This window comes from Dermacentor albipictus, chromosome 1, assembly GCF_038994185.2.
Source record: "Dermacentor albipictus isolate Rhodes 1998 colony chromosome 1, USDA_Dalb.pri_finalv2, whole genome shotgun sequence".
Lineage (NCBI taxonomy): Eukaryota > Metazoa > Arthropoda > Arachnida > Ixodida > Ixodidae > Dermacentor > Dermacentor albipictus.
In genome coordinates, this window is record NC_091821.1 from 420,905,970 (window position 1) to 420,930,708 (window position 24,739).

At 42.8% G+C, this 24,739-nt stretch overlaps 1 protein-coding gene across 3 annotated transcripts in view; it reads left to right on the forward strand.

The window, feature by feature from the left end:
* Nucleotides 1–24,739, forward strand: part of PIP4K (phosphatidylinositol 5-phosphate 4-kinase) — a 129,279-nt gene that overhangs the window by 87,376 nt on the left and 17,164 nt on the right. The window contains exons 1-9 of one of the 3 annotated variants that reach the window (XM_070532252.1): nt 4,790–4,808; nt 5,735–5,832; nt 5,954–6,050; nt 6,983–7,135; nt 9,039–9,185; nt 12,839–12,901; nt 15,321–15,359; nt 16,504–16,617; nt 21,892–22,198. In XM_070532252.1, coding sequence (XP_070388353.1) covers nt 5,768–5,832; nt 5,954–6,050; nt 6,983–7,135; nt 9,039–9,185; nt 12,839–12,901; nt 15,321–15,359; nt 16,504–16,617; nt 21,892–22,198 — 985 coding nt within the window. In that variant the 5' untranslated portion in view covers nt 4,790–4,808; nt 5,735–5,767. Of the gene's footprint in view, nt 1–4,789; nt 4,809–5,734; nt 5,833–5,953; nt 6,051–6,982; nt 7,136–9,038; nt 9,186–12,838; nt 12,902–15,320; nt 15,360–16,503; nt 16,618–21,891; nt 22,199–24,739 lie in introns of those variants that run through there. The other 2 variants (XM_065429857.1, XM_065429858.1) reach the window with 2 other exon arrangements.

Below are 24,739 nucleotides of genomic sequence, written 5' to 3' on the forward strand. Positions count from 1 at the left end.
ATAGCTATCGTTCATTCGGCGGCAGCTGGAGGCGAACCGTGGAGCAGCCCTTCTTATGGTTCTCTTTCATTGTTTGCTGACGCGACCCGTATTTATTTCGCTGCAGTACATTGGGTTGGTCACTTGAAGGCGCGTATGTCCTGTCGCTATACAACAGGCGCTCGTGAAACGCGGCGCAAAGGAACACGAAGACGGCTTTGCACGAGCTGGTTACCTTCTTGGTCATCAGGCTGCGCTGGTCCCGTAAATGCAGTGTAAATAGTCTCGTATTTTGTCTGTGCCTCTCCGCACGTGACAATATAATTCGTTCGGCATTTTTAATATATCCGTGTAATGGAACTGAGACGAGCGTATTGCTTGCTACGTACGTTACAGTGCTCACCGCACTTTTGTTTTCTTTTTTTTTATCTAGCCAGGAGACTCGCCAAAGACAGCTTTTTTGTTTGTATCTCTCGTTGCTCAATGCTTCCGGTATAGCGGTGGCACGAATTCGTATTCGCGCCGTCGCAGCTCGCGCGCATGTTTATCGTCATAATGCTCATCGCCTCGAAGTTAACGCGAGCATAGTTCAGAAACAGGGCGTATGCTTCACTTGGCACAGACTTTCTTCGCTTTTGCTTCCTGTTCTTTTCAGTCTCTACGGTGTGATCACGGTCTCTTGACATCTGTGAAGCGAAACGATCTCGACAGGGTTCTTCCGCGGTGCTGACGTTTATGGCGCTATCTCGTTTTTTTTTTCTTTCCTTCATTCTTTCTCTTTTCTTTTTTCTGATTTGTCGCAGTGACCGCATTTAGCTCGCCGCCTCCAAATCCCATTTGTCATGCTTCCCTGGTCCCTCCGCCAATCTCGCGGTCAGTGTTTTTGAAGGACGTTTCTCGCGGACCGGTGGCGTGCGGTCGTGGTCCGAAGCCCGAAGAAGAAACGTCGAAGCCACGCGCCCCCATGGAGCGACGCCCCACTACCGCTACCACCACTTTATACCACTATCGTTACCACGTGCTGCGCACAACTCGCCGCCGCCCTCTGCCAGCTTCCATCACGGAGACGTTCCATATGGTACGGTCCGCATCCGTCATTTTGCGTGACACCGCCGCGTCATACTGGACTCCGGGCCGTGAAACCTTGACCGAGTATTTATACGGAGCTGGCGCCGGGGGGGGGGGGGGGGGGGGAGAAAGGTGGTATAGGTTATAGGGGGCACACTTGCGGTGGCGGTCCCCTCTTGCGGCCCCGCCCACTGTTGGCTCCTGCCGTTTTTTGCTTCTCGTCCTTGGTTTTCCCTCCCCGCTTCCTCCGAGCTTTTGTTCTGTGCTTGGCCGCTGTTCGTCCGATTTCGCCGTCTGTTTCATTTTGTTGCTTCTCCTGCTGCTTCGAAGCGCGGGCATTCTTCTGTTGCTCGTTTCGTCTGCTTTCTTTATTTTTCTCTTCTTCTTCCTTCTTTTGTTTCTTTCTTTTGTCAACTGCGGAGTTTTTAAACGTTGGAGCGCCAGAGACTACGTGTGCCCGACAGGGGATGATGTATGGAGACGAGCGGCGAGGGACTCGGGCGCTATATACGCAGCGACTCCCTTGGCGTCACGCCAGCGAAGCGAGCAATTTTTCTTCCGCTTTTAGTGAAAGACGACGCAGAGCCCTACGGCTGTCCGGCGAGCTATGGGACACTTTGTGTTATACGCGGGGCACGGCGCGCATATAAGCGGGTGAAAAAATGTCGCCATTGCACTTTCTGTCTTGCGTTCCTCCTTCCCTCTTGCCTTGCTCCGCCGCTCGAGCGTATATCGTATTGCGAGAGCAGTTAGTGGCGAACGCTGTTCTGTGCGTAGTGGCCGCGGGAGGTGCCTGCGATCTCTTGACGTATGTACGGGATATGCAACTGCCCTTTCGGGCTCGCCACATGACCCCCCTCCCCTGTCGGACGCGCGGTGAAAGGGATGAATGTCGCTTCATTCTTCGCGAGTGCCGCTCCGTAAGCGTGCAGCTTTATTGTGCTCGCCAACTTATGGCTGCATATCGCGCCACCGTTAGTAACGGGCAGCAGAGACGAGATGGACCTGTAAGCGCGCCAATTTTCGCTTCTTCGTCAACGCCTCCCGGTGATGGCGGTAGTTCACGTCGACATCTCGTAATTTATAACTTTCCTCTTTTACAGTTACTTAGCGGTAGTTAAACCGTTAGACGTAGAAGTTATAGCAGTCAGTGAAACCAGCGAAGCGCAGGGGAACTGAGCTTTTTTAATAGCAGAGGGGGCTAACTTTGTGTGCGTTCTTGTTTTAAGGAGAAAAAAAAACACGTTACCAGTCCGGACTCGCCACATCCAACGTGAGAATTACGGGAACACACCTAACTTGGCTATAACGCACTGTACCACATTTCGAGTACAGAATCTGTTTTCGCGTTCCGAAGGGTCCTGTAATATTTCTTCGTTCACCTACCATATCTCCAAACTGCGCCTGAATTGTGCTACGCCTCGCCTCTTCAGCGGTAACGAGAGCTTTTTTTTTTTTTTTTCCTCCTCAGTTTCCATTATTCCTCCGAAACGTATATACGGTAGCAGTCGCTCCTCCTGGACGCGTGCCAGCTTTTATGTCCTTATACCACTACGCTTCAGCTATGTCTGTCGATGAAGTAAATGCGTTTGCGAAAACAAATATTCTTTTTCTCGTTCCCTTTTTTACGGCGTCGTAAAACGACGCTTTCTCGTCTCACGTATGAACCAGCTAGCTGAATTGAATACTATACTGGTGGCCTATGTCTGACGGTGTTGTTGCATGCAGTCGCCACGCTTTTATGGTAGCTTGTTGGATCATGTGCATGCTATAAGCGTGGCATATAGCATGCATATTCCTAATTATATGTGGAAATATATGTCCTTTGTGTTTTTGACTGGTTTTTTTAGTTCAAGATAAACGCTTGTCGCGCGATACGTAAATTGCAATTCCGATTGGCGCAGTGGCCAACCAGCTGCCTAGAATTCGGAAACCATAGGCCAGCTGTACAAAGCCGCACTAAAATGTGCGGTACGCGTTCCTATCGGCAACGGAGCACTGCTGGTGTGGCGAATACCTGTCTACCCCCCGTTTCGCTGACATATGTGGCGTAAGGAGGGAATATGGGAGGGAGGGCTCGCAAAAACGAGCACTGATAGCTGCGTCTAAGTGCTACACGCGTGCAGGAATTCCCTGCCCCCTTTCTTTCCTGTGCAGGCGTTTAACGCTCCAGGTGATGTTAATTCAAGCCGTTTGCGTCACCACGACGCCGTTATCAAGCCGTGCGCAACGTCTGACGGCAGCAGCGGCTGAAATGTTTTCGTTCGTCGCCTCGTCTACTTCGGAGTGCTGCGAGTGGAACGCGAAACGAGAGGACGAGTCCATGGGCAAGGTGAAGAGAAAATTTAAAAAAATGAAGATGACTGCAGTGGCAGTTCTTTAGTACCTTAATCGCTCTGTGTTGACTGCCGGTCACTGTCATCGCAGGTATACGTTGTCAATGCATTCCTCGCTTATTACCATGTCAACGCGTCTGTCCGTTGTCGCAGAGCCTGGTTCGAAATGCGTAGCCGCAGTTTAACGAAGACCTTCGTTTTTTTTTTCATTACTTTTTTCCCCCACCGTTCTGTCGCGGGGACCCCGCAAGCTAAGTTTTTTTTTTCATCTCTCTCTCTCTCTCTCTCTCTCTCTCATGTCATCGTTTCATAAGTGGTTTCGTTGGCTTTTCTTTCGGAATCATTGGCCGAAGTCCTTGCCTTAAGTTTTCGTTTCGTCATTATCCTTCGTGGCACATCTGGCCTTCTCAGATTCACTGCTCTCGCGGTAACGAAGAGTGAAGAACGTCGCTGCTGTCTTCTTTCTTTCCTTCCTGTTAACGATGTCGCACATGCGAGTACGTATTTGCGCTAGCGCTCCTCAGCGTAATAAATGAGGCAAACAGGATGAAGGAAACTTTTTAGTGACCTCCGCTGTCGGCCGACGGAGCGGTCGCCGTGAACGGTCCGGTAACCGCCTCCGCTCGCCCATTTGTGTAATATGCACGCTACGCCGAGTGCTTGCTTTCTCCGTCAGGCTCGCTGCTGCAATGACGTCAGCGCATATTGTGGACACCCTTTCCGTCGTCGCTGTGCCGTTGTTTGACAACGTAGAGAAGGAAAGAGAGAAAAAGGCGTGGAGTAGAAAAGGGGGGGAAAAAAACGCAAGTCCGAGCTAATGTTTTCCGAGCACTCCTGCCGCCTATGCAACGAGCCATCATCGCCGCATGGCCGTGCGCCGTTACGCGGAAAAGTAATTCAAGTGTGCCTTCCGCCCCCTTTGTGCCTAGCAGACCTCTTCCTCAGGCTGCCGTGATGTCTCTTTCCTTCTTCTTTTTCTTCCTTTCCCGTGTTTTATATATTCTCACCTTGTACGCTCGCTCGCTTGCGTCGTTTTGACGCAGGAGCCAACAGGTTGCTGACGTGCTGCTTCCATAAAAAGAACGTCCCCTCCGGGAGGGAGAGCGAATATATATCTCGTCCCAGAGGTCGTCCCCGTGGCGGCGTGTTTACGAATGTGCGTAGTACGCGCACGCGGATCACGTTACCTGACGAGGGATGGGCCGGCACCGCTGGTCACTGCATAGATCGCGTGTTATCGACATCGGCCCGTAAACGCGCCGCTGTCCGTATGTCCGATGCCGTGTCTAACCTAGGACGGCGGTGCGCTTCTATATACGCTCATATTTATACACTCGTACTTAGTGAATCGCACTGGAGTGTTGTGACGCCTACGGGGTGCTAGGTGGAGCGTTGCATGGATGAGAAATGCCTTCCTCTCCCTAGGTACCCTCCCCCTCTTTTGATTTCGGGATGGATAAGGTAGCCATTGCTCATGATGCGTGTGAGGCACGCGGACTGTATCGTGGGAAGTCGCTATATTCAATTTAGCCATCAGCTTCAGGCTAGTTTGCACATATTGTGAAGATGTTGGGTAAAGAGCGAGTATAATAATGGAAGAAAAAAGGGGGAGAGGGAAAGAGTCGCTACGTAATAGCAGTTTTTAAGAAGCTGTGTGGATGTGCCTTTGCTCAGTACCTTTGCACGTTCCTTGTGAATGGCCTCATCGGTTCGTCAGAAAGTAGCATAGCATACAACTCATTCAATCTTTCCTGTCTTCTTTCTATATTCTTTTTTTTTCTTCAAATATGCTCATGTACAGTGCACTTGTGGTCCATAGCGAAGCTACTGAAACCTTTTCCTTCATTGTCACATTCATATTTATTGGCTTTTGAGGAAGTCACCTTCAATAGATTCATGACCTTAATATAAATCATGTATGACAAATACGATCAAACTTGTTACAGGCTGACCTACATAAACAAATGGCAGCCTATGGACTAATGCCAGTAATCTTCAAGCTTTCACTGGAAATAGTTATTCTCTGCAAATATTTAGTATGGTTGTGCCTTGAATAGCGAAGCACATGAATATAGTCGTGCCTAGAAATTTTCACCACTAGATGTCGGCACATATAGTTTGGTTTAATTCAGAATAGTTAACAAACTTATGTTGCTGGGTTATCGGGGCCAAATATGGACATCCGGCAAACCATTAGTGTCAGAACACTTAGTGGAGAAGTTTCAGGTGCAGACAGGTTTAATTCTATGGCATGTTGACCACTTAATTTGAGGAGGAACCGGCTTCAAATGCTTACTGTTAACAAAAGTTGCATCGTTTTTGAAAGTGCCTTCTTCTGCTTCACATTGCAGATCAATGGCCTCACACACGTCAACGTCCCAGTGATGCTTATGCCAGATGACTTCAAGGCCTTCACCAAGATCAAGGTGGACAACCATCATTTCAACAAGTAAGCATGCCTGGCGTGCAGCACAGCTCGAAGCGCGTTATCTTCATTCTGGCACGGCACTGTCATTGTGCAGCTGGTGTGGCAAGTAAAACGTCCTCTTGTGTGCTTGTCTTTTGCCCAGGGAGAACATGCCAAGCCATTTCAAGGTTAAGGAGTACTGCCCATTGGTGTTCCGAAACCTAAGAGAAAGGTTTGGCATTGATGACGTTGACTTCATAGTAAGTTACACACTTCCTTTCTTGTACTGTATTTTCGTGTATTGACCACATGCCACGCAGTTATTCTAATTTTATTTGCTTTTGTATTTCAAAGTATATCATATAACTAAAGTTTAGTGTTTCCAGTATTTATTTCCCCAAAAATTGACAATGTTTTAAAATTTCCATCTAAACATTGTATTAGTAACTTTTTTTTTATTTTCTTTTTCAGCAAATATGTTTTTCTTGAAAAATTTCCTTGGCCTTTTTTGTTGAATAATTGCTTGTGCAATCAATTTTACCTTGACCTCACCATGCCCATTACACTGGGAGCGCATGTAGGCTAGCAGCTCTGCATCTGTCACCATCTTAGCTTTTTAGTAAATTTGCTTTCACTGACCGTTTTGGTTCAACCTGAATTCCCAGGAAAATAGCGCACTTTCTTTATATTTTTTTACCTGTTTAAACTGAAAATGCTGATTCCTATATATAACTGAATCCGTTCTATGTTTGGTTGTATATAGAAGAGGGGCTGCTTATAATGCATATCACTGCACATCAAAGAGGAAGACACTGGATTCTATGCTGGCAGGCATTGGAAGGCAATTGTAATCTGAAAGTATTATTTTAGACACAATGTGTGACCACATAGCATCAAAAACAGCTGCAAGAACTGTAACCTGACCAGACTATAAACATTGAGGAGACCACTGTGTTATGTGGTCACTATATATATATGCATCCCTTCTTCCTGTCTTCATCTTACATCACCCTCCTCCCCCTTTCTTTAGTCACCTTTCTTTTTCCCTATGCAGAGCTATAGCCAGCGTAATTCAGACACTGCCTTTCCTCTAATAAATTCTACTCTCTATATTTGCCTTTCTTCAGGTTATTCAGCCATATGTAGCTTATTCCGAGGTGATTTGCTCAGCACTGCTGTCATTTTCTTTCAGAACTCCATCACCAAGTCACAGCCAATAGCAGTGGATTCGACTGGGCGCAGTGGGGCCAAGTTCTACCAGTCGTATGATCGCCTTTTCATCATCAAGACTCTCCTCAGTGAGGAAGTGGAGCAGATGCATGTTCTTCTCAAGGAATACCATCCTGTAAGGCTGCAGTTTCAGAGCTCAGTTTGCTTTCCAATTGTTCCTCATTGGCAACTGCATTGCCACGATTTCTTTCTTGAATATTGTATCCTTGAAGTGGCTTAAGATCTCGTTGCCAAAATAGCATGTTTTGGATACTCTTAGTGTACTCTTGGTTTAGATACCCTTAGTCGTAAAACGTAGATGTGGACAAAGCATCACCATTCTTCTGTTTTGTTTTCTTCTTCATCCTGTTATGGAAAACGTAAAAGTGTAATGGAAAGAGTTATGTAGCTCGCACTGTCTTAGTTATAAGGCTGGTAAATATTGAGTTAGGTATCATGGAGTTGAAATAGTTAGTAATTTTTCTGTACATTTTGTTTTTACAGCTGTGTAGCATCTCTATAGAGTGCTGGTGTATTTTAAAATTTTACCTAAGAAACTTGTGTACTGACAGACATCGCTCAGCCTCTTTGGCTACAGTCAATTTATGTTACCTTTTTGCAGTGCTAGTTGCTGGACTTAACTTCAGTTTCATTACATTGGCACCATTTCTTTAATAGCTATTGAAACACTTAGCAACACTTAGTAGTAGTAGCAGTATAAGTGATTAGCAAATTGGTTCACGTACAGTTTCCTGTCTTTCTTTGTATCCATGCTCATTTATGTGTTGAATGTTTCCCATTTATATTGAGAGGAAAATTTCAATTGTAGTCTAATACCTTTATAGGAAAGTGCTTGGGGCCTCCAATATCATTTGTTAAACAGGTCACTTCGTTGTAAAGGTCACGCACCGCACAGCTCACAATACAACCGAGACAGAATTATTCTTTCATTAGAATTATTCATTCAGTGTACAGATCATTTCGTTCTGGAGACGTTTGTTCTAGAGGTGTTCATTGTAGAGGTGCTCGGCTGTAGTTTAGACTGCTTAGCTAGTCTTTAAAAACTGAATTCCTATTTCTTTGACTACAGAAAGCTAATGATAGCTGAGAAAATGAAAGTCAATTTTCTTAATCTTGTGCTTAAACCGTAATGTCAATTATGTTGGTGTAATGTTGCCAATTTCATCGTTTTCTTTATTGTATATTTGTAAGCCTCCATGCGTGGAAAGTCCCCAGAAGTTGCCAGTTTGAGTCTTTGCTTGTCAGTAGCTTACTAATAAAGATTACACTGCACTAACTAGCACCTAACAGACACTCAAAATCTATGGTTTTGCTGGAAGCAAGCACACAAATTTGGAGGTTTGGTCTTTCGATTTTGCATCCTTTCTGGCTTGCCCAGTGTCTGCTCAAAGTGAAATTGAACTAATTGTGCTTAAGGAAGTGCAATCTACCAATCTTGGTTAATTCAGTTCTTCTCTTAAGTGTTCCTTGAGCTCTATATTACATCAAGGAAAGTTAGAACAAATTGACTTTTATATTATGGAGAATACATTTGTACAAGAACATCAATTAAATGTTATTTGAGATGCAATTTAAACAGTACAGTAATTAATTGATTGGTAATTGGTTCTCTGAACTAACCATAGCTGACTAATTCTCTCCAGCATATCAAAAAACCCCTCTATAGATCAAGCACTAAGTTTTCTGGGCTTAAACCAGAATTTTGAGGTTTACGAAACAGTGTAGCATAAGTGGCACATGTGGCATTATCGGGTTAATGTTCCTCCGAACACGACAACTAATGCAGCTGCATAACTACAGTATCATTATCGTGCATTCTGAGCACTTAATAAATGGAAGTGAAATTAACATATGTTCTCATGCAACCATTTGTTGGAGGAATCATTGAGGGGGTATTATCCAAATGCAGTGAAAGGGCGGCACTGCTTGTCATTTGGGAGAGTGGAGGGAGAGCTCCAAGTTGAGACATGTGTGAGGGTTCTCACAAATATGCCAACGAACGCTATTGCAACTTTCAGTATGTGGTGGAGAGGCATGGGAAAACATTGCTGCCACAGTACCTGGGAATGTACCGACTGACCGTCGAAGGAGCAGAGACCTACCTCGTTGTGATTCGCAACATCTTCAGCAGCCACTTGAATGTCCACGTCAAGTACGACCTCAAGGTATGTACCTTTCTGGTACCTTCGCTCCCATACTTAGTACATGAACTATCAAAACCAAGAAATCACTGGACGTGGCAACACTTAGTTTTCTGTTAGCTAGCAGCAAAAGCTGTGGCATTGAATTCTTCTCATCTATCAGATTATGGCCATTTGTTTCAAGGCAATATTCGCTCTATTTAGAGTGTAGTGTCTTCTAAGCATTTATCTGTAGCCCTCGCAAGAATACTTTACTTTGTGTTAGCTTCTGATGAAGGCAGTGATTGAATGAAAAATGTAGTAAAAAGTAAAAATGGATATCGTAGCTTTCTATTCCATAGTTTCTTGGAGATTGAAATTTGGCAGTCATTTCATCCAGAAATGCAGTGTACAATGGTAAATGATGAAAATGCTATTTCAATCTTGTGTGCCGAGTGCTGAGCTGATAGACAGGCAAACTTACGGGGGGGTGTGCTTGAAGTTGCTGACATTAGTTTTGTTCTTTCACGACCACTGTTTTTAGATGCTTGTGTTCTGTTTAGACTAAAACATTTATCTGCACTGTGTTGACCTAGATTTTAGTTTGATTGTGCCTGTTAGCTGTAGATTCTTTTTTTCTGGATGTTGCCCTTATGAAAGCCACAGTGTGTGGTGACGTGTATGTGTGTGTGTGTGTGTATTAGTATAGATGTGTAGCTTTTAGGTTATGTAACATATCTAGCTCTGTTCTTATCTGTGCTTTTTGATGCTTCAAGCACATGCAGTTGTCGCATGTATTAATTCCTGGAGCTGCTAGAGTTCCCATACTTCTGATTTAGTATTGCGGTGTTTGCTTTCAAGTAGGCTGTTTTTCCTGTGGCACAGTGCCTTGGAATTTTGTAGTTCAACAAATATTTAGATAGTTAATGCGTCTGCATGGGAGGTACAGTGAAACGCCTTTATAACGAAGTGCTTGGGACCCCCAAAATTTTTTGCTATACAGGTCATTGTTGTAAAGATAGTGCAGCATACCGCTCACAATATTGGCCAGGTTAATCACATTCAACAAGAAAAGCCTGTTTTTACATAATTTCGTAAGACTTAGTGAAATAAGTCACTAAATTTTTCGTGCACACTTTGTCTGGTGGAAAGTGCAACTACAGCCAACCTTATTTCAACGAGGTTCATTGCATGCTCCACAGTGAAACGTGGAAGCAACGCAAGGTAAATGGAGATCATGGAATGCCGTTATTTCCTCCCTTGCTGTCGAAATTCTTGGTTTCTTTACAGGCTCTTCATCACTGTTGCCTTTGTTGAAATTCACGTCCTTTTCACCCTAGATTGCTTTCAAGGCATTGTCAGTTATGATTGCATAATTACTACATCATCAACTGTGACAGATTCGTCAGCCATCGCACCCACTAGTGTGTTATAACGATAAGCGTATGAGTTCGCAGCGCTGCAGCAGTGAACACTCATTGACATCAGCACGCTCGTCAAGCGCCTCACAAGCACTCCCGGTAGCGCGATTGCAGAGTGCAGCTCACTCGCATCTGCAGGGGGCAGTGATGGCACTGCTATGTGGTGTTCGTCATAAAGCAACAAATCAGGCGTCCGGGATGCCTAATTTTCTTCGTTGTACCGGCACATTTTTGTGGTGGTATGTTGCAGAGGCATTCATAATACATATCAAAAGTAGGAATTCGGCCGAGATATAATCAATTCATTTTTATACAGGTCATTTCACTGTAGAGGCGTTCAACTGTAGTATGAAATTCCGCAATGTCTTAGTAGTAAAGTAGGGTCATCTTGGGAGATTTAGTAATAAGCAGCAGTGAAAATGGTTGCAACAAGAAATTTAGCGTAATGGAATGATGATCTGTTAACTGCGTTTTTTATAGCCTATTGATATTGTTATTGGCCATTAATATAGACAAAGTGCAAGAATTATTTTTCTAATATAATATCTAAGTACTATTTGGACTATGCATTTTGGTAGTCATTAGGTGTCCTACATACACTACCTTATGTAGGACAGTATAGGTAGTCAACTTTTGATTTCTTGTCGCAATACCTTGTAGTAAGATCACCAAAAGTTAATATTTCATATTCTTTATCATATCTTGTACTAAAATAATACCTTTGCTCTTATCCTCTGCTATTATGCTGTCAAATTTGTATACCAGCACCTATCATGTTTAAGCATTGCAGTAACGACACTGAATGACAAATTTTTTCACTTTTTTCAACTTTGTTAGACAACATACCCAATGATGATGGTATGAAGCTTCAATTTACTTGGCGCACTTGTTCGTTTGCAATGCCCAAATCTGGCCATGGGCCTTTTCTTAATGACATAGAGCACCCCATGACTTCCTTATGGCTCCTCTTATGGCTCCTCTTATTTCATTATGAACACGCATTATGGTGAACTGGTCCTGGTGTTGCCTGCACATGCTAGACAGAGCTAACTAGGGGTGGCTGCACTGGTTTATGACAGCACATGATCTCTGCCTTCTGCACTTCTCCTACTCACGCAAGTTTTTAAATTATCAATTGAAAAGAGAGAATTACATTTGCGCACTGAATGTAATGAGGTTTCATGCCATGATCAACGGGGCAACCAGTTATCTTTAAAGGAAAAAAGAAAGGCAGAAGCTATTTCAGTACATTTTTAATTCAGTGCATTATGAGAAAAGTCAAATACCAGTCATATGCACTGAAGGACAAGGCTTTAGTATATTGCATACAGATTTACAGGTTGCTGCTGATATTGAGGGGTCGGAAAGTGTTGCACTTAAATTTAAATTAAATTTAATGCAGAAGCAAGCATGCGGCCAAGCAGATGACAGGAAAGAGGCATGTCGGTCCTTTTATCAATGAGCATACTGTATTTCACTGTACAGAAGATGCAATTATTTACCGCTACTTGCATCATTTTAAGGGGCACTAAAGACAAATATTGAATCAATCTATATATTAGATCAATTTTTCTAAACCTCAGATTGGACCTTTTGTACCAAGAGATCACATAGTTGAAGAGAAACTCTCATCTGAAGGGTCTGCACATTTTTTTCTGCAACTGGAAAATTCCTTTGACAAATGGTCTCTCTCATATATAGCTGTGCTGGCAGTCTGAGGGCATGACCTGCTGGGTGCCACTGCCTGCTTATTAGCAGAGGCCTACCCAGAGAGGGTCTCGCACAGCTGTGACAGTGTTTGCAGTGCAGTGCAGAGGCATAGCACCAGTAAAATATTTTGCAGAAATACCCAGTGAAATTGGCCAGGCTGCAGTTTCATGTTCACATGCACCAGAAATATGACTTCATTATTGCCAATGGCTTGCCAATTACAAACAAAACATCTTGCACCCATAGGCGCTGGTACCATATACTTATGTCATTTCTTGCTGCGTTTGTCGTTCTGTCACTTTAAAAAGTCCTTTCTTCAGTTGGACGCTTGACTTAATATTTGCCTTTAGTACCCCTTTAAGATGCAGTGCTATTCTCGAGGCCTTCACTGCTAGCGCTGCATTAGGGACAGCGCTTGCATTCATGTGTGTGCTTTCCTTAAAGCTAGTCCTTTTGAACATGAGCATTAGCTTTTTTTTTTTAAATTTTTATTGGACAGCAGTAGTGAGTAGAGGGTATGGTGCTTTTCTAGTAGGTTTTTGATGAGGAAACGTTTTCAATGTGAAGGGGTACCTGAGCGCTAAGCCTCGCCCGTTGTTAAAGCACAGGTCGTCATCTGGCCTTATTCAGGTACGTGAGGAATTACACATTTCTTGCACAAGATGTGTGGAGGCTTTTTTGCCAGAGCAGCTTTCAATCCTGTGGCGCTTTCATTAATAACTCGACATTTATACCTGCACATTTATAGAATATTGACGCTTAAAGCGTGAATTTGCCAATGAGCTTTTTGTTAACCACCATAATGATGAGGATGGAGAAGGTTCACTTAACAAAGTCAGACCTAATTAGGGACTGCATTGCAGTAGTAGTGACACCTCTAGGATGTACGAGTCAGAATGCATGCACTCACTGCTGCACTGTGTAGGCTTTGTGTGTGCATAAGCTACGTGCATATAGGCATGCTGATGGAGGGCTTCGTTAATTTTATAAGTGGTGTCTTTAGTTTGCTTGAGATGTCCAGTGTCGCCAACGTGAGGCTTGCCGGCCCTCTCCTCACAAGTGTGGTCTTAAAGCAGCTTTGTGTTAAGTGTCTTCACATGAATACGTTGGCCCTGCAGTTTCTTGCAGAACATTTTGTTAAGGGGCGCCCTGGCTACACAGTCTAGTTTGCTTTTAATTTGGCATGTTATAACTTGTTGTTCACTATGATGCCACCTGGTTTGAGGTGTTGAACTGCATTGACATTGCCCAACACACGAAGCCAGTTCGCACTCTAAACACACTGATCATTACAAAAACAGAACCTTCTATTCATGAAATTAATGAAAAGGGAAGAGCAGTCGTTTTGACACCATCTACACTGGTGTCAAAACACTGTGTAATTACAGTCAAGTATAGGAGTATAATGGGGCACTGATTTGTTCATTCACTTGCCTGTGTCAAACAAGTGGGTGGTTTTTGCTATTACATGCAGCTGATGTGATGACTACTACTCATGGCACCACTTGCATTGCAACCCATGTGCACTTGTACCCACAACTTGAAAATTAGCTTATTTTCTAACATGAGGTTATTCTGTCCAGAAGATAATCACACAGTTATTCTTATCTTAGTTGTTAATATTAGGTGGGGTGATGAAATTAAGAAATTCGCAGGCACTAGCTGGAATCAGTTGGCGCAGGACAGGACCTTCATCCTGCAGTGGATATAAAATAGGATGATGATGATGAGGAGGAGGAGGAGGATATTAAAGATATGCAGCTGCACTGTATTGAAATTATTGTTCTTGCATTTGAGCACCATTATCGAAAGATATCAATCACTGCTTGCTTAAGTGCACAATTTATGCTATTTTGTTCTGAGCTCGTTATTTTCTTGTCTTTTTTGCCTTAACCTACCTCCTGCATGCTGCATTGACTGCTTGGTTTGTCCTGCTCACACTAATTGCTAGTTCCCCTAAACCCACGCAGAAATAGTTTCATAAGATGCAATACTAAAGGTGCACAGCTTGGGGTTTCGTTAAAGATGGTGTAAATATCCTTAAAGCATGTTTTAAAATCAGACACCATTTTGATGCTATACAGTTTTATGTTGTCGTACTATAGTAGTGTTGTGGGAGATGTCGCATTTGAGGACTTCACTTAAAAGGTTTTCATGCAAGTTTACATGCAGAGACATAATACACAACCATGCTCTTTTTAGAAATGAGATGTGCATGCATGTGTGCCTGCCTACGTGCATACATGTAGTTTTGTGCACTACTTAGCCTCTTGTTAGATGGATTTTGCCTGTGAACATGCATTGGTTCTTCTCTCTCTCTCTCTCTCTCTCTCTCTCTCTCTCTCTATGTTAGCTTAATAGCATAAAGCACTGTTTTGTTGATCAACATTGTTTTTTGTTATGTGGACAAAGAATGTGCTCGCACCTGCTGTAAGTGGCTGCCCTATTTTATAATGAGAGAAAGAAACTGCTCACATTGTACTGTAGTTGAAGCTCCTCAAATTTATATTATTTAAATGCATGGCTACAATTCTGTATGTTTTGTGTGTCTCAGGGATTAGCTAGCAAGACTGGCTGGGTCGGAGGACTTCTTTATACGACGATAACATCGAAAATGGAACCGGGTAGCACTGTGTCGCCCGGATTTTCACAATCTACCCACATCAATGGAGACAAAAACAGCCATTGCCGTAGTAGGATTCCTAGCACATTAAATATGACATTTGGAAGTTGTAGGTTTCAGTTACCACTGATGGCAGGTGAATTTTGTTTTTATTTTTTCTTCATATTTACTTAAGGGAAAAAGAAGATACAGGAGAATGTTTTCTCACTGCTGAAAAACTTCACATCCCCTATTCTTAAAATAACTTGCTGGTGGCATTTTCAAGATAGTATTCACAACTTACTGGGACATACTTTGTTAGCTATCATTTCGTAGTACATCATTCACCATTGACAATGTGGTTTTTACAAGATGGTGTGATGTGCAGTGTTAAAGTGCTTGTTCACATTATTACTGAACTGATATATTTTTCCGCAATATTCACAGGGTTCCACAGTGGACAGGGAAGCCAGTGAAAAAGAAAGGGTAAGCCTAATTAATTCCAGCTTACAGTTGTTTATAAGCATCAGTGTGAAGAGATGTGTTGCATTTGGTTTGAATCTGTAAATGAAGAGCTTGCATGTAGAACCATAATATTTTTTCACTTAATGCAAAAACTAGGATCCATGAATCTGGTGTTGTAAAGCTTCACCACTACACTGAATGGTCTTACCTCCAGCAGAATGCTTCTTGTCTTTCTTGGTACATGAAGTGGGAATCAGTAAGTGAATATGTGAGTGCATGATTTGTTGTTCCTTTGTGATTTCTTCTGAAGGATGTTGAAGCTACAAATGGGCAAAAGGGCTGCATGTCTGCTGCTACAAAAGATACTGTAGACGTACCATTGGCATGCTGTGCCCCTTATTAAATAACAAAGCAAACTTTTGGATACTGCTTCACTACATCCGACTTTTAAGATTTTTTTTGTTGGAAGAAGGAAATTGTGGACTGCCAAGGAATGAAATATGTGTCGATCCTCTCCTTGTGATGGTCTTTCTGCCGCAAGCGGCATAAGTGCACCTTATAGCAGCATGGAAGATTTCGCATAAATTATTGTTCTTATCACAAAGACGTTTCTTAACACAGATAATTTTTTTAGCTCTTGGCTGTTGAAATGGGAAGCACATTAGTTTTCCAATGTGCCTACCACAAAGGGTGTGGTGTCTGTAGTTCGTAGCTGTTTTTGCATACTGTAGGGGTTGAAGGACGGACTTCGGGATGAAAACCAAAACTTGGGAGTATTTATTTTACATTATATACAGAGAGGTGAGACGTCAAGTAAGTCGTACAGTCATTACGGGCCGGCAGCAACTCGGACGCTGCGGCCCGCGGCAAGAGAGAGAGAGAGAGAAAATGATAAAAGAAAGGCAGGGAGGTTAACCAGGACTGAGCCCGGTTGGCTACCCTACACTGGGGAAAGGGAAAGGGGGACGGAAAGATAAAAGAATAGAAAGTCCACTGGAGATATCAGTCGGTCACTCAGTCCAAATCACAGAATGTTTTTCATAGTGGGCGTTCTATTTTCTTCATCATGCATCTTCCTGATCAGAAAGGATCCTGTAATATCCTGGATTTCGTAAGCACCGCATGCTGTAGCATTTACAATTTTTTTTCTTGCTATATGTTCCAGGAAAAAGACATTCCCACGTTGAAAGACAATGACCTTATGAAGGATGGCACCAAAGTACACATTGGTGCTGATGCCAAGGAACGGTTCTTGGAGCTTCTGACAGCTGATGTCAATGTGAGTGTCATGCACAGTGTTCTATGTTTCTTTTTTCTTTTTCTTGGTACACTCATATCACATAAGATCGAGTTTAAACTTGCCAGTGATGAGGTTTTTAGAAAGTTCTCTTCATGAAGGTATGGCACTGCCATCTAGGTGCCTCTAAATCTCTTAGTGCTCAAACAGTTGAAATGTCAGGCAACTCCGGGGTAAGAGATAGGAAATAGTGAAATTGGTACTTATAATTGTTATTGCAAAGCTAGTAGTATGCCACAACGTTTTCAACCGAACCTGTGCGATCCGTAAATAATGGTCTTTCGCTGGTTTTGTGTGTGCGAACCAAGCAAAGCTGTTGGAATATCATCATCAGGAAACGTGATTCAGTCGCATTTGGTATTAATTGTGACGGCAAATATATACACACTCCAGGTGCATATTTGTTGTCACCGTGACGTTGCGTATGAAGTCCAAGTGCAATAACGCGTGTGCAAGGCAGGAAGGTAGGGAGGAAGCGCACCGTCTTCTATTGCATACAAGGCAGCGGGGGGTGCGGGAGCATTCTACTTCAGTGGCGGCTGTGCATGGCATGGCTTAGTGTGGCTTCGAGATCCCTATCTTGAAAGCAATCTGCGGTGGGTAGAGAGCCTAAGCGCAGAGTCTAGGCTTTCTATGCGAATATGCAAGTACAGAGTCCAGACATTGTGTGTGTGCTGTGTTCTCGCCACTTATTTCACATTGAAGCGAGTGGCAGCAAGAAGGGCAATTCGCTGGCTGCTTTTGCCGCTCTTTCTCATGACAGGGTTTTGACAGTGAATGTCCACGGTCATCGAGTCAGTTGTGTTCATGCTTGCTCTTGCATGTGTGACACCGTGCTTGTTAATTTAGTTAGTTAACCAATTTTTACAAATTTATATGGCTCATCAAATTACTATCCTTACTTTGTATAGCTGTCTAATAAATCGCAATCGATGCTTTGCCTTTCAGGTGAAACTGCAACAGTTTCGCATAGCAACTGACTTACAACTGGTAGGAATTTAAAATTATTAGCTGGCAGCACCTGGGCAACCTATAAACCGCCATTATTGTTCTTGCACCTGAGATGCCATTGTCATAAAACTTCAATAAAAAGTCGGGAAAAACGGGGAGAATTTGATAATGCCAATGTAGTAGGAACCCCTACCTGTGTATTACATTTAAACGTGACAAAAAAAGAGTGGTTATGTTGACCAGGAAGAGCACTCGACAGTTTCACAGTCACATCGGATTGCCAGTGAGTGATCAAGATTTGTGCACACCAACTTGCTTTTCTTTCTTTAGGAATCATGCCTGTAGGATTTTCATTCATTCACTGTTGTTCTCTATGCTAGTACATGCATCACGGTCCTGTCAGATTGGTTTCATAATGTCCTCACATACTTTTCATAACTTTTTTTTTTACACTCGCACAAATTAATGTTTCTTTTTTATTTTCCTAATATGCAACCATTCTGCCATTTTGAATAGCACTTTGAACAAGTTTGTATTTCTGAGACAAACACAGAAACCAAGTTTAAGCCTCCTATTCCCAAACTTTGCACACTTTTATACTGCATTGTTGAATGGACACCTCTCGACATTAGGTCCTTCACGTATTTTATAGACAAGGCAGTCCAGTGCCTCTTTCAGGCAGATTAAATGCACTTTGATAAGCTTCAGTGCAGAGAAAATCTCTCATGGTGATACAAAATTGCTTCATAGTCACAACAAAATGTAAACAGACTCTCTTACCTTGCATGAATCATGTCTTGATTACTGTTTCACAGTGGCTAGGATGCATTAAGAAAAAAAATGCAAGCTGGCCAGGCTGGCCTGGAAGTTTAGCTGACTGTAGTCACCAAATGTCAATGTGACAAGGAATTGCACAGCTCGCTGCTGCCAAAACGCATGTGAAACAGGAGTGCCAGCAATTCTAATCTCTGTCAGCCAATAGGAGTACACCCTATGCACCACAAGATGTGCACCATGTTTGGCTAGGTCTCCAAAAGTTTTGTCAATTTATGACAATAACTTGCATTGTTATTGACACACAGTTTGTGTCATGCTCATGTAGTTTATACTCTTGGATTTCAGCACCCTGTCCTCAAGACACTTAGACTGCCTGTTTTGTTCTTGTCAGTGTTTTGTAATGCAAATGACAACCTAATTTTCAGTTTTAAGAGATGGTGCTCTCTTAAGTTTGCTACTATGGCATTGGACAAAATCAGATTGCCTGCCTTTTGCTGTGGGTGCCTTACACAAAAAATCAAAACTTAAGTTTTTTGTTTCCTATCCTCATGTATAAGCGTCATGCTTATTTCAGGTGAATTATTTGCCGAGACTGGTTGGCTATATATTGCCTCTTTTCACTAAATGTCACCTGACCAGACAAGTCAATGTTGTACCTCTGGCTAATTTCTTAATTTATACAATGCTACAAACCCTTGACAAGGGCCCAACAAAAGGTCGGTGCTTTTGTACAAGTAAAATAACATTATTCTGGAGAAAGAAAGCAAGTAAAAAGAAAACAACATATATGTAGAATAACAAAAAGCAAACTTGTGGGGAGAAGATAGAATTATGAGGCAGTGCATTCTACTCAGTTATCCAGTGAAATGAGGACTGCTGACAAAGGTTTGTACAATTGGTCACAAAAGCCCACAAGACACGGAATGTGCAAAAAAACTGCATGTTGCCTCGAGTTCAGAGCTTGAGTAGCATTGGCAGCCTGCAGAATGATCCATTAAATTAGAAGTTCCCTGCCTTAACCTTTTATTGACGAGTGTGGCTTATAGAGAACATACAAGAAAAGAAAATATTTTTTCCTGCGGAGCTTTGGTATTGAGTACAAAGTTTCTGGCAAAATGTCTTTTGCCAGCGCTGAATGACAGGCAGCAAGCATCGTTTGTTGGTTTAGAGCAGCAGCACAAGAGGAGGAAGAAGTCTGGCACACGACTTGCTTTCTTTTGAAAACACGGTCAGAAGGAACAGACCAATGCAAGATCTTTGGTTGAACTGGTATCAGAGGTGTGATACAAATCAAATTAAATGTACACCTGTGGTTCATATATGATGAGGCAGCTGTACAAATTCCAAACAATCCCATAAGTGGCTTGGGATGACGCGCACTTCCAGTTTCCTGCCTGATGTTTTTCCCTTAATGCTGAAAAAGTTCCACAAGATATTTTTCTTTTTGTTGAATAATGCCTGTTGTGTTTTGCTCACTTATTATAGAAAGTAACAAAATGTCCTGGTATTTGTGTTGTCTTTAAAGGGTTAACGAGCAGAAAGTCTCATTTGCCATGAAAACTATGTCTCTTAAACTTGTGTGTTCTACTCCAGATGCAAGAAAATAAGCTCAACATTGCCATTGTGCTTGAGATAGGATGCCCTTGCAGGGTCGTTAATACCTTGTTTACAAGAGGCACTTTCGATCGGGATTGACTCCCGTCTGCAGTTCTCACAAAAGAGCCGATTGCGATGCAGAACTTTGAACCTGATCAGGCTTGATCATTATTGAAAGGGCCCTTTGTGCCTGGTGTATAACATTCTGGTCATCAAGTCAAGTTTCTATGTTGTAAAATAAAAATTCTGGGAAAGGTCATTAGCCTGGCTTTAGCAAGTCGTGGCATTTACATAGATTACCCTCCAACAGTAGCCACTTAACCATTTAATGGTCAATATTGTTGGAGAAATGCATCTTTCTGAGATCAATATTTTTTTAATGAAGATTGAAATTTTTCAAATCAAGTCACTTATTTTGAGAAAATATAAGTAAACAATCTTAAAATAAAAAAGCAACAAAAATGTTTAATGTGTGCAGTATGTATATTAGATGCACATTGTTTGTTCTTTAATAGTCGGATGAACCAATATAATAATTTTTTATAGATATAGACTAAAACCTCATTAATTCGACCCTCGTGGATTCTGATAATTCAGACTCATCCTCTGGCCCTGACAGGTGTATGAATTATTTAACGCAATGAAGCTCTCGGTAATTTGGACGTATTTGGCTGCTCATCAGTTAATTTGGACAATGCTCAAAGCTTGGTGATCGCGGAGAACCACAGATGTGCAATGTGAGAGAGCAAAAACGACACCAGCATTCAAATGAAACAAAACAGCGCAGTCTGCATTGCCATGGTCATCAGAGAAAATCCCACATGAATGACAGCCATGCCGAAATGCTTCGTGCCTGTTCGTGCCTTCAAGACCTTTATTCTTCCATTTACCACCGCACATAACACCACATTAGCTGCATGGCTTCATAACTGCATCATCCGTACCCACCATGGTTTCGTCAACAGCAGTTGCGGCAAAAGCGTCGATAATGACCGTGGTTTCTTCGGCAGTGGTTGGAACAAGCAGTTTCGTTTTGACTAGGTGCGCGTGTCGGCTATGTGCCTTTAAAACTGCATAGTCACTATCTATGATCGTGGCGGTAGCAACCACAGTTTCGTCCGCAGTAGCAACAAACAGTAGTTTTGTTTTGACCCGATGCGTGCGTCGGCCGCGTGCCTTCAGAACCGCAAGGTAGCCTTCCGTGATCGTGTCCGTGATTTGCTTCATTGATGGCACTGTAAAACTCCATTTTTCATTTTGTTCTTTTCATTGTGGTCAATGTTGTCCCTATCTTAGTTTATGTGTCAGAGGATGGGCGCATTTTTTTCTCTGGTCCTTTGATCACTCTTTAAATATTGAACGTCTAGTAGCATGCAAAACCTTTTGCTCAGCTTGCCGCCCCACCTACCTCCGAAATTTCTCTCACCAGCAGTACTGCTTGATATTATGGTTTCGTTGTGATACACTCTTGGACTGTGCAAACTATGGATGCGGTGGAAGGTCTATGTGGTGTGAGTAAAGTACAATGGATGTGCATATTCAAAAGACTATTGCTTTAGGCTTGCAGTCGGACATAATGCAGCAGCAAAATTATGAGCAGTTTAGCTCACAAGACCCAAATGCAAAATCTCGTCTTTCCTTTTTATTTTTTATTCACTACCGTATGTTGTAAGTTCAAAAGGAGGTACCATAGAGACTGTCAGGCACTTCACTTACCAATAAACAATTGACTCCTAATGTATGACGCGGCAAGAAACGTAAAATACAGCCCCAAAAGCTACAAACATAAACAGACATGTGACAAAAAGTCCATGTTGCACACAACAGATAATGTGAAAGACAGTCCACAAAGAAAGCAGCGGTGGGCATAAATAGAAGTTTCAAGAACTGTCGAATTTTGTATAAGATTCAATCTGTTCTTTGTTGCCTCAGTTCCTGGCCCAGATGAACGTGATGGACTACTCGCTCTGCCTGGGCATCCATGATGTGGAGCGGGCAGAGCAGGAAGCCCTCGAACGAGAGCGGGTCGAGGCACTCATGGAGGAAGCGGACAATGGCACGGGCGGCAGTGATGCCCTGCCCCAGTCTGAGGAGGACGAGGACTCCGCTGGATCGGGGCTGGGCGACGCTGTGCCCACTCCACCTGACTCGCCGGGCGGGCGTTTCCGCAACGAACTGGGCATCTCAAATGGGCTTTTCAATCCAGCGAGAGACATCTATGCCATTAGCAGCCTTGACGGTAGGCAGTCAGTGCGACCATTACTTGTAATAGGCAGTCACCAGGGTCATTCAAAGATTTCCATATTAGTTACTACAGCCAAATTATCACTCTTCTACCAGTGCTCAATAGTTAGCACGATTCTTCGAATAACTATTTTTTTAATAAGCGCATTCTAGTAGCATATTACAAGTAGTAGTGTGTGCGAGAATAGGGATGTACCTACGTGATGGGTATGCGCCGGTAACTGTGGCCACCTCAACAGAACCTCAACCTCAACAACACTTCTGAAGTCAGCCACGCCAGTTGCGTTCCGTGGCTGAAAAGTTGTTTCAAGGCACTCCACAGAATCAACATTTCTGGTGATGCTCCTGATTCGGCCATTAGGCTAACTTGTTCCTGAAGCTAGATAAACACAGAGAGCAGAAAAGATGATGTTCTTAATGAGAGATATCGAGTTCAGCTTCATGTTATTGTTACCTTAGCGCTGCAGTCGCTGATGAACGCCGTGACCTTCTTGGTGAGCAGTAAATGCGGCTGTGAATAGCATGAGAAACCTGCTTTTGTTATGTGCCATGGTTCAACGCATGTTTGGTGCTTAGCCAGGCAGAGTGCAGTGCTCTTGGCGTACTGGAAATTATTCGCGGGGCACAACGTGTGTGCTTTTAACTTCTTTGTCCGCCCTTAGCCAGCACAAGACTACGCGCCAGGTGCAGGTGTGAAAGAAATATCAATGTATCGTTCTGTGCAAACCATCCTTGCTCATTGTTCAGAAGCATCAGTGTCCTCGTGTGCTTCTAAAGAAGCAGCAAACTGAACGAAATGTCAAATGCTGGCTTCTTTCTCTGCTACATACAAGTTTGAAGTATTTATGTAAAACAATGTGAATTTGCACTGTCTTTGATGCTAAAGACCACATTCTACAGTGTGCTCACCACCAAAATGTTGTAAAAAAACCAGTAGTAAAACAAAAATGAACTGATTTTTACTGCTGCCACAAGTAACGAGTATCAACTTTACGCTGACTCAGGGATTCTCACTAATTACCTGTCTGTTTATCTGCAAGAGAATTCCCCCATATCTATAATTCCTTAATTTCTGCATTCTCGTGGCAAAACTTACTCATGCATCATGTGGGCAAGGCAATAGTACCATTCAGCATAACGGCGTGGGGTATGGCAATGTCAACTGCTCCGAAGCTGTTTATGAACTGGTTCAGCGTTGCAAAACGTTTTGCAAACTGCTATAAAATTTTACTTCTGTGAACCGGTATTTTGTCGGTTCGACACCCTGCTTAAAAGTAAAGGTAACATACTGGCTCTGTTTTTCCAGTATTTGCCTGCAATAGTGAAACTTCAAAGCTTTACAAAGAACCCTCAATGAAATAGAAAGCAGCGCACTGTTAATTGAAGGCAAAATTGTAGGCATCATAGTAGCAGACAGCGTTTAAAGCAGCATGTATTAAATGCTGTAGTTTAGCTTTATTGTTGACCTTAGTGCTGTTAACAGGAGTGGACAGCACATGAATTGCACAGAACAGAGAACTACTGGTTTGATGAAGTCGAATAGCCGGGTGGATACCGAGGAAAGCGAGTGCATAAAAAGGGAAAGAGGTGCTTAGTAAGGAGATGAGATCAATTTCTAACTGAAAGAATGGTGCGATTCGTTTTGTACTGAAAGCTCTGGGAAGGCCCTTCAACACTAGATCGGGCTGATGGTGGGGATGGAGTTGGGGAGGTTTCCTCTACATTACTTATCAGCACTAAACCCATCTATGCCACACGTCCATAGCACTGCATTCCAATGGCATGTAACAATGCTTGGGTATGGTTAGTCATGATGCAGCCAAATTCATGGCCAAGCATATGCTATAGAGGATGCAGCCTGCACGCTTACGAGGCATTAATTAAATTACTTTACATTCTCATTCAAATGCATTGCTACTTCCTATTACATGGGTTTGACTCCCACCAAAGGTTGTGGTTTCGAGTGCCTTAATTAACTACCTTAATTAACTGCGTGTTAAGTAACTTTGCCCTAATTAACATTAAAGGTCATGGTTTCGACTCCCACCAAGGTCGACAGTGTAAAACTAACTTTTTAATACCAAGAACTGGAAGAAGATAAAAGCCACCGTTACTGCTCGCCACAAGAGATGCGGAACCAGGAAAGTTGAGAAACAACCTAGGGCCTGGGCGTGATATTAAAGGAACCCTAAAACGATTTTGTTGATTTTGTACACTCTTACTCAGTTGTTAGAGTATGCCCGTCTGATCATCTAGTGCGTATAATTTATTATACGGTTTTAAAAATGTGCATCGCTACGAATGCCAGTGGCGCCGCTCCCCTGAGCTTTCAGCCGCCTCATCACCATCAATGTAACGGGTGTGTGTGACGTTAGTAGAGCGAGCTATTCAATTGGCTACCTATCTTGCGTCATCAATCATTTTTCCAACTTTATGGTGAACAAATGTTGTTTGTAATAGCTGGAATGTTGGTTAATTCATTTCTACAAAAAGTGAAAGTAAAGTGACACAGAGAATACACAACTTATCACTAAGC